At 30.6% G+C, this 15,366-nt stretch overlaps 1 protein-coding gene across 7 annotated transcripts in view; it reads right to left on the bottom strand.

Moving 5' to 3' along the window:
* Positions 1–583: 583 nt before the first annotated feature.
* LOC124365823 overlaps positions 584–15,366 on the bottom strand; it is a 213,786-nt gene continuing 199,003 nt past the window's right edge. For all 7 annotated transcript variants that reach the window (XM_046821868.1, XM_046821866.1, XM_046821867.1 and 4 more), the window contains 4 exons: positions 9,519–9,620; positions 7,443–7,605; positions 5,574–5,700; positions 584–3,271 (listed from right to left, as the gene is read on the bottom strand). In XM_046821868.1, coding sequence (XP_046677824.1) covers positions 3,107–3,271; positions 5,574–5,700; positions 7,443–7,605; positions 9,519–9,620 — 557 coding nt within the window. In that variant the 3' untranslated portion in view covers positions 584–3,106. The remainder of the gene's footprint in view (positions 3,272–5,573; positions 5,701–7,442; positions 7,606–9,518; positions 9,621–15,366) is intronic.

The following is a 15,366-nucleotide window of genomic DNA, read 5'->3' on the forward strand; positions in this document are numbered from 1 at the left end:
TTATGGAGTAATAATCCGTGTGCGCCTAAATGTGTGACCTGTGATGGTTTCTTTTTAAGTTTTACAATATATTTTATTTGAATTTTGTGAAATGGAGAATGAAGACGAGAGACTTGTCAGTACAGTACCCGTGTGCTAGGGAACATTTCAGTACTGTTTATGGAGTGAACATTGTCGTTATAAGAACCAGAAGGAAAATGTTTTGAAACTTTGTGTAGTGTTAAAAGAATTTTTAGTAAAGAATAAATTTTGATTTTAGAATAATAATTGACATTACAATTGTATAATATCTCAAGAATTGAAGTAAGTTGTTTTTGTAAGAAGTTAAAAACTAAATTAATTTCCATATATTATTACAGAAGGTTAAGCATTTTTACAATTAATTGCATTATTCCTTAAAATAAATCATGTTGTTATTATACAATAAAATTTTTTTTAATTTCGAAATTCTTATTTGGAAAATTCATTACATAAGAAAGTAATTTTTTATTTAAATTCTAAAAATGAATATATTACATTGTAATTAAATCAGTATGAATATTTAAACAAATAAAAACAGTTTAAACGACTATAATATCCATTATTCGCTAACCTGGAGGAAACCTCCGCCTGATGGTGTTTCTAATTTTAAGCGCCTGATGGAGGGTTAAATATACGTCCTGTTTTTTCTTGATATCAAGATATAAATTTCATTTAAGAATGAAATTAAACATCAGCCACACTGGGTTACTAGGGTATCAAAAGGGTTAAGAATATGAAAATAAAAAAATTTAAAGCATATTTTTCAGTCTCATCAGCATTAGTAAACCACATACTGAAGCAGAAAGAGACTCTGTAACTTTATCTTGTTATCTGACAGTGATATAACTATTATTTATGTGTCTAGTGGTTAGTTTGAAGTAAATGAAGTAGAAAAAATATTATCAGAAAAAAATCGTTGCTTTATAATTTTAAACTTTTTGACACCCTCACATTTCAACCTCAACCAAAACTAGCATTGCTGACAAACAATTTCTTTCATAGAAAAAATTCCTCTTTCAATATCAAGAAAGACCCGGTTGTGTGCTTAAAACAATGCAAATGGTTCTCGGCTCCTAGACTATTAAGCTTGTAATAATCAATATCCTAAAAAGGCAGCACAATTTTAAACAATTTTTTTAAAAGTTTTAGCTGACCTTAACATACTGAATGCAGAGATGCCTTGGACAATAGTAGTCTCACTCACGGATGATGATGTTAATAAAGCGAGTAATTTAGAAAACTTACATAGCTTTTAACAACTTTTGAAGTGAATTTTTAATTAATTAGTACAAGCAGATGGACAGTCACTAAATAACTGAGATGAAAAATATTATAAAAGAAGTAATTTTGTTTATTTAAACCTTAAGTTTGGCCTCGTTTTAATACGCTATCCATAATATTTATTAATACACAATATTTATTCAGTCTATAGTGAAGAATATTGATGCGCTTTATATTTAGTACTTACTACAGGTGAATTTAAATTTCTAAAATAATTTTTTTTTCCTGTTTTCTGGCATGATAAAGAGCTTTGAAATAATTTTGTTATTCCTTTTTCAAGGTATAGTAACAAGTTTTAAAATTTTGAAAGAAAAATGTTTTTTTTTTCCATTTCAAGGCATGATTGTTGAAGTGACACGAAATTACTTATATTTAGAGGGAAAATAATGAGAATATAATTCCTTTTACTACTGACTTTCATAAAATTGATTAAAGATTTATATTTTTAGGGACATTTTTTAATTCCTTATGTAAAAATAGAAACATTGGGATTTCTATGAAAGTAATGTCATTAATTATATTGAAGTAGTTACTGTACACATAAATTGAACTAAAAACATACAAAATTAAAGTTTCACAGAAGAAAAATGATGTGAGATTTATCAGTAGTGTTTTTAATTTTTTTTTCTCTTTAACTGTATCAATCTTCTGTAACTAAAACCTATTTGTATAAGTCAAAATTGACATGGTAAAGAAATTAAATTCTCAATGCTTCTATTCAGTTATTCAGTTCTTCAGACAAAGCTCACTTTCAGAAAAATAGGTAAATAAAAGTTTGGAGGTGTAAATATATCAACAAAATTAAGATAATCAACAGAGGCATTTTATACACATGACAGAAGTTGAAAATGAGTCAACGTATGCGAATATGTACAAGATATGGGGTGATGTAATCACAAAATTTACATTTTTAAAGGGCCTCAGAAAAAATGAGATGGCCCTAAAATCCTACTTCTAAACGTAACACTACCTTACGCAAACTTGGAGAGTACGTCGAGTTTTCAGACAAAACCATAATACAGTTACAGCATTTTACATTGTTATGTACATCAAAACTGGATTACAAAAGTATTCGTACAAAGGATGGTTCGACGCACGCCCCAAGCCGAATATCTCAATGTGCGCGGTTTCACACATTTGGACTCAGCATTAGGATATAGTATTGTCCTCATAGTGTTTTTAATGTTTGTTTCATATTAAACTTAGATTTATAACTAACTTATGTTTACAAAAGGTTTGAATGTTAGAGCTGCTGTTGCTTTGTTCTTTCCTTTCTTTCATCGCTCTTTCTGTCTTTTACACGATAACTCTATCTCAAGGTTAATTATTGTTTATGCTCGGTTTATTGTAATTAAAATTACAAACGTTACTGATTTTTCGCCATCAAGGTTCAAAAAACGTTAAATACTCTGAAAAGTTAACATCTAGAGAATGTAGAATTCATGAGTACTGATTCAGTAATAGAACACTTAAATGTAATACTTATGAAAGTTGTGATGTAGTTTACTGTAATTGTAACCAATGGACCACTCATTATTTAATCTTTCTTTGTGTTTTAGAATGCATACATAATATGCGAAAATCCATAGACCTCACTTGTCACAAAAAACACTGAAATAGTAATTTTATAGACTCTGAAAATCTGTTTATCGTACTGTCCATGATCAGTTTTATCCTCTGACAGTTCCTGCTGCGTGTGACCTGACCCCTGTGCTGACAGAGAACAAAGCAGAGGCAACAACAGTCCCACGAGGGTTGAAGACAAGAAGAGAGTAAGGCAAGACATGGAGTGCGGGGTCCCCTCTCATTGTATCGGCAGGGGGTTCTCTTGACGGATGTCGGACTTGAGTTTGACGAACTCCTTGGCGACCTCATCATTGGATCGTTGCGACAAGATGCGCAAGATCGTCCAGCCCGTTTCGTCCATTTGGATGCGTTTGCCAAGCGACAGCCAGCATGCGCAGGAGCCCTGTGAAATACAGAATTGTTTATGAACCAAGAAATGTTTGTCAAAGAAAAATATTTCATCATGTACAATCTGCACATTATTTACTGCATGAACAAAAATTGGGCTGATGTCTTCAATAAAAATTTAAAAACGCAACCACTATAAAATATTAACTAACAAAATAATGCATAAAAAATATTAAAAATTTGATTCCTATTTTCTTTTTCTACTGAGGGTCTTATGACTCTTCAGGACTGTCTTATTTAACCATCAAATTTGAGATTTCTGCTAAAAACTTATAAGATTAGTGCAATCCTGTTCTTAGATCTCCTTTGTCTCCAGTATATAAGCCCCTAAGCACCATTCCCTTTGTCGCACAAAGAACCGAATATTTGATTTAGGGAGAGCTCCTCAGCATTAAAGTGGATCAAGTCCAGTTTTGTCCATTTAGTAAAAGCAATGATGGATAAAACAATTTTTGAGTGCAACTGTGAACCAAATCCAAAGGTCCTTATTTTTGCACCAGGAAGTAGTAGTTTTCATGTGCCCCAAAAACATTGGTTTTTTTCTACATTATTGAAGTGAACCAAGACCACTGGCTATTTGTTTAGATTTGCTTAGTAACCTGTTGGCATTTGACTTTTAAGTTATTTTAACTAAAATGAGTTTTTAATAGTTTATAACATAATTTTTATGTACTGTTATAAATATCCGATGATGAAGATTGGAACCCCACCTATACATATGGGATGAACCTGACCGGGGGTAAGGAATTCTGAGAAACTTGTCTCTTGTATCCGAAAATATTTAATGAAGTATGACAGCTATTATAATCATAAAGTTTTCTACTCCGAGTCATCTAAAGGGAAAAATATAAATATAAAAATTGCCCAATGTTGATCAAAATTGTTCAAGAACCGGAGTTACAAGTTGAATAAATCTAACTTAAGTTTAGAGTATCTGGGTATTTGTTTTTACCGAATGACACTGAATTCAGTGTGATTAGCAGCAGTAAAAATGACCAACTCATTTATTATACAAATAATTTAAAATAATATAATCCATTCAGAAAAAGTTAACAAGGCCACTTCTGAAGTTAACAAAGCACAACTAACAACTCGTATAGATGGTTTCTAATTTATTCAGAAGAATACAAAATACAATAAATTACACTCACACAATAATTCAAAATAAACTCTAAGTAATCCTGTACACACAATCGTACTACACAAGAGATAACTAAGATAGTATAAACATTGACTTGTAGTGACTTGTTCAATGTTAATGCCAAAAGTGTGACTAAAAATATCTGATTCACTTCTTAGCTGGAACAGGGACAGTTACACCAATTGAATATTAAGAGTGTGTCTGCTGCACAGATGGGCCAAGGGCTGCACGTCCGCCTGATGGGTGAGCGGAGTAAAGGGGTGTCTTTTCCAAGAACATTGGACTCTTCCTTAGAGCCCCTCCTTCGGTATTCTCATGACAAAAGAGACAAAAGCAGGAATATTTACTGATTTATTCAGTTGTCTCTTGGTTATATTCAAATAAAAGGTGTTCCGATAATTTAGTTCTTTTAAATCAATCACAGAATGACAGTAGGTGACGTCAATGTTTTGTAGATGGCTAGTAGAGTTTTGGCCATGCGCTCAGATCCCTTGGCTTATCTGTAAATCTAGATTTCTTCCATAATAGGATAAGAAAAATCCCCAGATGAACAGCTTAAATGATTAAATAAGTTAAGTTCGTTTATCTTTTTTCCAGTGGAAAGTTCATTCATGAAAACTGTCGAGATATGTCAACTTCCCAACATTTCCCAACCAGCCTCTTTATTTCTAAGATATAATAGGCCCTTATTACAAAATTTTCTATCATATTTGTCGACGAATTCAAACTAATAATTAGCGTAATTTTCGAAATAAAAATTTTTAGCTCTTAGACAAGCAACCCTGAGGAATATGTTAAAGCACACCTTGAGCCATTACCGTGATAATGTCAATTTCTCTGCAGGATCTGCCTATTCACAAAACAGTGAATTGTTCATACTATTTCTTGTTTTGCTTTATCAGATTAAGATTAAAAAACAACAACTATGTGAATTATTATGTGTGATACGTAAATTATTTAATAAAAAAATTAAAATTAGAATTATTTATTTTCTAATTTAATCCTTCAAGAATTCAAAACTTTAAAACTTTTTGAAAAATACCTGACTTATTTTTAACTTGTAGAAAAATAATTTTTATCTGATCTATCATTCTGTCTTCAAAAAACCCTCATCCATCCATAACAATATAAGCAAATTATAGTATTGCGGATTTACCTGATCGACAATATCCTTCAGTTGAAGCACTGCAACACCCACGAGTCGGTCATCTCTAGCGAAGCAGTAGTCTTTGACGCAGATGTGAAGTTCAAAGTACTCTAGTTGCTCCTCATTTCCGATCATACTGCATTAAAAGATCCAAAGTTACTCATTGTATAAGCATCAGTACAATGAACAGACTGTTTACATTCTCCAGTATGCAACATATTTTACATAAAAATACATAAAATGTAATTATTCTGTAAGGCCCAGCAAACACACACCACGAATTCAGTCATGTGGATATCTGACTTTCTCTGTTGCATAGTCACATTGCAATATGAAAACAGTCGTATCAATGAACGACAGCAGATGATTCAATGTGGAATTTCAAAAACAAAATGTCATTCTCAGCTGTGACATGGTAACATTACTGAAATCGCTATGTGCGTACTGGACTTAAGAGATGAGATGGCTTCTGCTTTATAAAATGCTGGTTGAATTATAACAAGGAAACGGTAGATGAGAAATGGTATGTACCTGGTAGGCTATATAGGAGGTGATGGACCTACCCGTCACATGTGAATGATAGATTGATGAGATTAAGAGATCAAGCACAGCTGTCAAGCATGCCTTGCTTGTGGAAAATTGTACATTTACTGAATAGGACATTCTGTTCATTCACATTTCTGGGCGGTATCAACAATTTGTAATAAGGAAGGTGAGATTAGTGTAGGGAAGACCAATGGACCATCAAAGAATGTCAATCCAACGATAACTTTATAAAATAAATTAAAACAAGCATAAATAAATTAAAATTTTCTACAATAATAGATCTTATAAATATCTCAGCTTGGTACTCCATTTCGTCCCAGAGTGGCGATCACTTAAATTTTTTTCCATTAATAACTCCCAAAATCTAACTACTTCCTCCTACTGAGCCGGAAAGACTGTTAAAATAAAAATCTGTAATTTATAGTTTTAAGTTCTAACAAAGCCTTTAATTTTTACTATGCACTTTTATTATATTAATTAGTACTATGCACTTTAAGAAATTAAACCCTTTGCGGACAACTCATAAATATCTCATTTTACAGTAGCTGGATGACGAGCACAGGTTGCAAAAGAGATCTGCTTTTAATTTTACCTCCTAATAGTTCCAACAATATCTCATAGACTGTGTGAGCACCATTACTAGTCCACTGATGTTTTGAACAACTTTTCTTTTGTTTTCTCAAAAAAGTTTGTAAATATTCTAGATTGCAGTTGTAGAAATTTAAGAATCAGCTGAACTTACTCTCCTTATTATTATTAGGCTTTGTAATTTGAATTTTCTATATGATATATACATTTATTTTTTAGTCACCAAACATATACATTCTACAATATATCCTAATTTATAATTTTAACTTGCATTTAAGTAAACATATAATATACATTTAAGTAACCGAAAGATTTTTTATTACTTAAAAAAATTGCCTTTGTTCTGTCTAAACACTGGTTGCCACCAAAATTTTTACCAATGTCAGTCACAGTAGTATCATAATGGAGACAACAGTGGAAATTCTCACACAAAAAACATGTAGTATGAGTTAAAAGTGATTAATCCAACCATATACTGTAACATGTGTTTATGTTAATAGTGTAATTTTTTTAATTACACATATTCATTTTTCTATTATTTAAACAAGTTTTCTAGATAATAATTAGTTTATGGTAATTATTAAAACAATTAATAGATGCTTAAATAGTATTTTTAATGGGAAATTATTTTTGTTTTCTGCACATCTGGCTGATAAAATATCATATCTGTACTCATACTGGGGTAGTAGGTGTGCTGCTTGCTTGAAATTATATGATATTGATTATATCAGTCAAGAAACTTACAAGTGGAAAGTCTCGTTGAACTTAGGAGACCAGTTGTTGTTCTTGGACTTGGTCGCTTGTTTACGTTTCTTGTCAGCTAGATGTGGGCCAATGAGATTCACTTCAACGAATGGCCGGAACATTCCGGTGGCGGTCGGCCATTTCAGATCATTGGCGGCAACCACTGAATCAAAATATTAATGTGTAAATAAACTATTAGTGATAATCCATTAAATTCATCATATAACATATGGAACTTTTTAACAATATGTTTATTTCTAAAAATCAGTGGAGAACTACAAAACTCCAGATTTTACATGTCTTATGACTATTAAAAATTAACTCATTGCAATTCATACGAGGAATTCCACATATGATATTAAAAACTTTCATTTTGTTACTAACATTTATTTGTGTACTATTATAAGCTAAACGTGAAATTACTAGAAAAAGATAGTTACAAGACTGAATAATTAAAAATGAACATTTACTTTTTTGGCAAGTTACAATTTTGACCATTTACACTTGTTTTTTTTTTATTTTATCAAAATGTGTAAATTGTTTTAAACATTTTACTCTTTCTGGTTTTCCTCAAAATTAAATGCCCTGTCATTTTGTATTTTGGTTTTTTTTCATATCAATAGTCATACCTTTTGTACAAATCAAAACTTTGAATTAAGCTTTTGGGTTCTTTTATGTTTGCAATCATGTAGTAGGTACACAAAATACAAAACAAAAGCAATGCAACTGCACCTCATTCTGTAATGGTTTTGTGGCAATTAAGTTAAATAATTGGATGCCACTCTTAACCAACAATTACAAGTAACACAGTACTAAAGTACCTACTGTACTCATCTTGACTGCCATTTGGCTTTTGAATGTGGTAATTCATTACCGTAATTATATAGCCTCTCAAAAATATAAATTTACACAGCGATACATTGGATATACAACTACTTAAGCTTTTAGCCTGATGATGTGAAAACTTTATAATTTAAACTACTTAAAAATCACTAAAAAGAATTTAAATGGAACTTTACAGATGTGAATAATGGTGAACAAAATAAAACACTTCTAACAAACTAATTAATAGAACTAATTTCTTAATAAAAAACAGGGGTTAGAAAGAGCAACACGGAAGAAAAGCATTTGTACCTAAATATACTATTATTTTAAATTGACATTGCAAGTTTATAACTGTTCTTGCATTTATTATGTCACTAACAGTCAATGGATGAGTATTAGAAAAGCATGTCACTCGTGGGTTAGAAATATTTCATTTGTCTGTCTGTCTACCTGCATGTTATCTTGAAAAAAAAACTGATCTATGGACTTCAAATTTAGCATGAACCTTCATTTCTATATGAGCAACATTGATTGAGGTTTATAATGTTGCATGTCATTACTGCATGCATGTGCATTACTGTTGCATGTCCAACATTACAATGTTGGACTCTCTTACTGACTACGCCCTTGGGATGTGGCGTACTTCTATTTTCTTATTATTTAGAAACAGTTCCAAACAGAGATTTTAACAACATCACACATCCTCATTTATCTAGTACATATCTTTCATTAACAATAATTTTACTCACCTTATACTACCTATATCGTGCAGCAGTATTTTGGTAACTACCGTAATCTAAAATATCTAAATATACATTGACAACTCCACATGCTTAAATTTAAACTTTCAAAAATCTTAATAGTGTCCCTTGAGATTAGTCTGCCATGTATTGTACTTTAATATTGCTTTCGTTTAATCTAAATGAATTAGGTAAATACAATGCATCTTTCAGAAGTTTGTACTTCTGAATGAATTTTTAAGTCACTATTTATTTATCTTATATTTTTGGCTCGACTTCTAACCCAGTAAAATAAGTTGGACTTTCAACCTCATCTTGCATTGTTTGTTTGTCCTTGGATAAAAACTTAATTTTTGTATTGCTGACTAAATTGTAAATGATTCTTGGGATTGTTCTAATCAAATACAATGAAATCCCATCCTGAACCGGATGTTTTCTTAGATTTAAAGCAATGACCTGTTTGAAAGTGAAACATCAAAATGCAATTATTCCGGGATAAAATTACACTCACCTTTCACAGTAACCTTGTGCTCCCCAGTGCCAGGATGTGTGAAGAGATCAACCTGGATAGATACCTCACCAACACTGCCCTCTTCCATTCCCAGCATGTCAGCTGCACAGACAATACGGTGGTTCGTTCAGTAAGTCCGTGATTGGTGATTAACAGATGTAATGGTTTTGATTAAACTACAAGCTTTGTGTAGTTTTACGAAAACTATATAGGAATATGCCAGAAATTGATGTTTTTATAGCATCTAATAACTTACGAACACTTATTTTTAGGACTTGCACACAAATTAATCTGAGTTGTGATAAATCACACCAAAAATAATTAAGGACTACAAAGATTAACGTGCGTCTCTTTTAATATAACAACCATCTTGAACATTTATTTACATTTACAGCATTTTCCATATTTAAAGGACTACTTCTTCTGAAAGTTCTATATAAAAATTATTTTATTTTAAAAATCACAAGAGAAATACTTCTTTACAAATTTTAAACCAATTCAATAATAATTTAATATATTTTATTTGTGAGGCATTATGTTTTAAAATAAAACAGCTTGAGGTTTTTAGAAACATAATAAGATAGTAACTGCTTTGTTCAATTTGTGAGTTACAGATTCAAATAATAAGTTGACCTCAGTTTTTATATATATATATATATATATATATATATATATATATTATATATATATATATATATATAATGTATATAATGTGCAAAAGTGTACCAATACAGTACCAGAACTGTGTTGAGATTAATAAACCAATGCAGAGCCAAATTTTCATTTGGTCAGGATTTGAGGCCATCTAGAATGAAACAATAATAAAAAAGGCCCACTCCTGTTTCCTCCTTTTTTTGCCGCCATCTTGTTTCTGATGTAGCGAGCACCATATACTATTGGTTCTCTATGGTTGGTTGGAGAGTGCAGACCTATTGTGACCTGTAGTCTTTAGTTCAGTCTTCATAATTAATGTTTTGTTTTTATTAAGTGCAAGTTTTAGTAGGTGTGCATGAAGTTGAGATATAACATGGTTTTTGTGATTCCTGACTTATGCTATGACTCTGGTATGAATTTTTATTTTAAAATAGATTGTAGTTATGTATTAGGTTAGCTATTCAGCTGAGGAAGAAATCAGATTATAGATCTCAAAACTAGTGTTACTGATTTTTTTTATCACTGAATGATGGCAAATGTCCAGAAAAATCCTGCTTCATTCATAAAATGATATGTCACAAATTTAATTATTGAATAAATAACTTTGAATTTATGTATTAAATCATGTAATTCACAAATCCAGGTGTAAAATACCACATATTTTATGATAACATGTGACTCCCTGTCTATAACATAATTAATTTTAAATTTTATATAAACTCCATGATAAGTAATAATTTTAACAAAATTAAAATTTTAGACAAAGAAAAGAATTTTATGGACCCAAAGCATATAAAGTTAATTCCGTGGTAATATTTTAATATCCATTCTAGAGTGTTTCCAGTTCCTAGTGGGTGCAGTTTTGGAAAGTTTCTAAAGTAAAAACATTGTTTCTTACCCTATTATTCCTAATAATGCCGTCTAAGTTCCCTTAAAACTTACTGATAAATCACTTTCAAAATTTTATCATTCCTTGTTAATACTATCCAGGAGCGCACCAAAGGGGTGTTAATGGGACCTGTCCTTCCCTCCAAGAGCATTTCATTTCAAAATAATCAATCGCCTAGTAGTCTATTTTCGACTAAAATGAACATTTATGATGAAACTTTGAATTCAATCATACTGAAATACATAAATTCATACTTTAACTATTTAACTATTATAATTTACGAAATACACAGCACTTCACATATAATAATTAAATTTTGCTCAAAACGCTAAATATTTGAATTTTATCATCACGCATCAACTACGAAAGTAAGATTAGCTCTATCTAATTTTTGAGGCTTCTAACTCTGCCCAGTACTTTCAGGAACCTAATACAAATTATACTTGTACTGATTCAGAATCACACTGCCAAATGAGTCTGAGTACTTTATACCAGGAACGGCGTTAAACATGTGAAGTATTTGCATAATAAAAATACCTAAAACAATAATTTGATACTTTAGGTTTGTGGTAACCAGTACTCTCAGGACAGATGAGTACTGTACAAAGTATGTTAATCATGACAATCAGTTGTCACAGTAGTGAGTGAGATGCTGAGATCTGAGCAGTTCTGTACTGTATTAGTTTGTTGTCATTCATTGCCACTAGGAGGCAACACCGCCTTATGTAGTCTGGCGATTTGTACATTAAAAAAATATGAGAATTTGCTAGTTACACAATTTGATAAGTTGACAAAACCTGCTCAATTTAATCTGTTTTAGTAATAAAACGTTTTGAATGTTGGTTTACGAAATTAAACCCTCTAGATATTGACTAAGAGCTTCATAACGTTACCTATGCCGATTTTTTTGGACCATCCGTTCCCGGTCAAGGATAAAAGATGGTAACTTAATAACAACTTTATTCTCTATATATATCTTTATAAACATTTTATCTTAATCGGATCACAGGTTTATGAGTTACGGATTTTTAAAATTGCAGTTTGGTTGAAAAGCGCCAAAAACAGGTATTTCTTGTCGTTACAGATAAAAAAACTGAAAGTTATTGTTAGTAGTTTTATATGCAGAAACACAGAATTAAACATTCTAAATATTAACATAACTGTAGTTAGTTAGTTTGCAGTCAACTTTCAAATTTGAATATCCATACATTTTGATCCAGACATAAAGATTTAGCTTAGGTATTGATTTGCAATTTGAACTTAACTATTTTGTTCATTATTTTGTTAATGTTACGATTAAGTTTTGTTTTGGATAAATACACAATATAAACTTTATTTGTTGCAGAATATTTTAATTGTCCATGTGTAAGCTTCCTGGTAATTGGTAGAGTGTTTTACTGTAACTTTTATACACTTTGACCTGATCGTTCCCCTATTTTTATTACTTCAGAAGTGATGTAAAATAATGATTTTATGACCTAATACTTTAAAAATATCCCGGGGAAAGGCCCTAGACCCCCCAACAGATCTGGAGGGTTTTCGGGTTTTCCATACCCCCAACTCCCCGGTGTTCTGGGCACCCCCCAAAGAAGATTTCTGGGTTCGCCACTGCTACTATCTGCAAATGTTAAGTAAATTTATTGATCTAAAATTCACTTTGAACTATCAGTGTATTACTTCTAATCACATATTTATAAAATACAATGAAAATACATTGCAATTTTCATGTAGCATTAATGTACACAATACATGCCTCACTCAACAGTACGTGTTATATTAGGTCACCTAAGTGATTGAGAGTTGTAAAGCTTAAGTGAGTTGGGATCAAAAGTGCACTTAGGTGAAGGGCTAGTTTATTCAATCCATCCACAAATCTACCACTTGAGCACAACAAACTTTGAACATTAAAATAGTAGAAAAAAACGTTTTCACAGGGCATGTCTCCATCTGGAATCTCAAACACAAAAAACTGTTGTGCCCTTGTGCAAAGTGGATTAAATTCTTGTGTAATGCTCTGGAAAATACAAATGTCATACAAAATTACAACTACTACAGTAATGTACAATTTTTTCCAGGTACATATAAAGCTGTGATAAAACTTAAATAATTGGTACAGTGACAAAACAAATACATACATTTAAATTTATAAAAAATGTATAATTATATAAAGTAAGATTTTCTCACTTTTTTGAGAAGTGATCTTACACTAGGAAATAGAAAACATTGAAAATGAAAGCTAGGCAATACAGCAATGCAAGCACACATTTAAAAACAACGCAAACTACATGCACATTCAGTTTTACTTACATTTCGGTGCTGTTTGTATTCAAGTTTAAATTGGTGGTGCTATTTTATCTAATTGAAATAAACTAATACATAAGAAAACCTAGGTAATTTACATCCTCAAGCAAAATTTTTTTAATTATAACTTAAAACATACTTGTGAAAAATTACATGAATTCTTTACATAAATCAATAAATAATACTTATGAAGTTACATTTTAGGGGAAATATTACTAAATTACTTGTTAAAATTTCTTCTACTGAACTATAATACTAAGTAGGCCGACTGTTACGCTAAAGATAGAACAGAAGTAATCATAAATAAGGATTTTTGGGTGAAATACTCGTAAGCAACAACACAAAATTATTTAGGCTTGGTATTAGTTTATGAGGAAAACTGTGGAGCCAGCTCTTTTGGTTGTTATCGAGATATTACTTCCACATGAAAATTGTTGGCCTTCTAACACTTTTACGCTATTTATGTAACATATAACAATGGCAGATATCCAAAATCCTATTACCCTTTTAAATCATTTGTCATCCGTGACAAACTTCAAAATAAACAACTTTTACACCCTTTTTTAGTCAAATAACTAATTTTTCTAATAATAAATCCATAATTTATTTTGGTATATCCTTATATGGTACAAGAATCTCCACAAATCTTGATACAATAATAAAAATGCAGAACAAAGGAAAAAGAATACAGAGATTTAAAACCTCAAAGATGAATTGCAAGATTAAAAATTTTACACCCTAAAGATTGTAAATTTACGAAGATTTAGTATCAATCAAGTCTAGGAACTATCATGTATACAACAACCAACCACAGAATGAATTAGCAATCCATTCTCATTAATTGGCACTTTTTACAAAAAAAACTCAGTATGTAGAATTTTGTTTTATAACAATACAACAAAGAAATGTACACTGTATTATCCTTGATTTAAAAGAAAATCATAAACAATATGTGAAAAATAAAATGCTTAATTAGTTCGTTGTATTTGAGCATGAACAATAAATTGTACATTGATAAAACCTACAACTACTTCATATTCTGTAAAATAGTAGGAAAATAATATATTATTGATCATTAAGACTGTGCTTTAGTTCTGTAAAGTAACTTATTTATAGTTATTTTAAAACTTAAACACCATTTAATCTGTTCTCAGGATACTGATGAATAAAGAAGTGTTTTTATTGATTGATTAAACTGGAATATCTCTCCCAGCTCTTCGGCCAAAAAAAAGAACACAAAAATGTTTAAGGTTTAACTTTGTTCTTATGAAGTAAAACTTGTTTCTCTCCAGCCAACTTGTTAAGTAATGTTGTAGAATGTACTGTTCTGTCAAACTACAATATTCTTATTATTATATTACAACTGCAATGAACTCTCAATTATTCCAAATACAACTTCCAAATATTTACAATAATTATTTTAATGCTTGTGATTTAAGTTACCAAATTAATCTCTTACTCATCATACGACTTTTATTGTTTATACTGCTTAATTTGTTGTAAAATCTAACCATCCCTCATCTTATAAACCACCGATATTCAAATTTAGCAAAAGAAATAAAAGAGCCTGGTGACTCCTTCAAGAAGATTAATTAAAGTAAAATGAAAGAAAACATATACACAAATCAAGAGTATCATATAATAGCTAAACTAATGGTCATAACGGAAACAGGAAATTTTGCTACTGTATATCTTAAGGTCACTTTCTAAAAAAGGAAATAAAATGCTAATATTACGTAACAAATTGTATGCACAAACAGAATAGAAATATTATGACCGAAATCTTCTAAAACAAAAACTTAAGCTATTACTGATTTAGGTTTATCTAATAGTTTATCTATTTCATAAGGTTGACTTGTACGCACTAATATTTTATGTACACTTCACAAAATTAACTATTCAAAATTTAAAGTTTGTACTAAATTTGGCAGGCATCATTTTTAAAGTTGCAACACATGCAAATTAAAACGTCACTAACTCATTTTAAATCATTTAGTATCATCA

This window comes from Homalodisca vitripennis, chromosome 7, assembly GCF_021130785.1.
Source record: "Homalodisca vitripennis isolate AUS2020 chromosome 7, UT_GWSS_2.1, whole genome shotgun sequence".
Lineage (NCBI taxonomy): Eukaryota > Metazoa > Arthropoda > Insecta > Hemiptera > Cicadellidae > Homalodisca > Homalodisca vitripennis.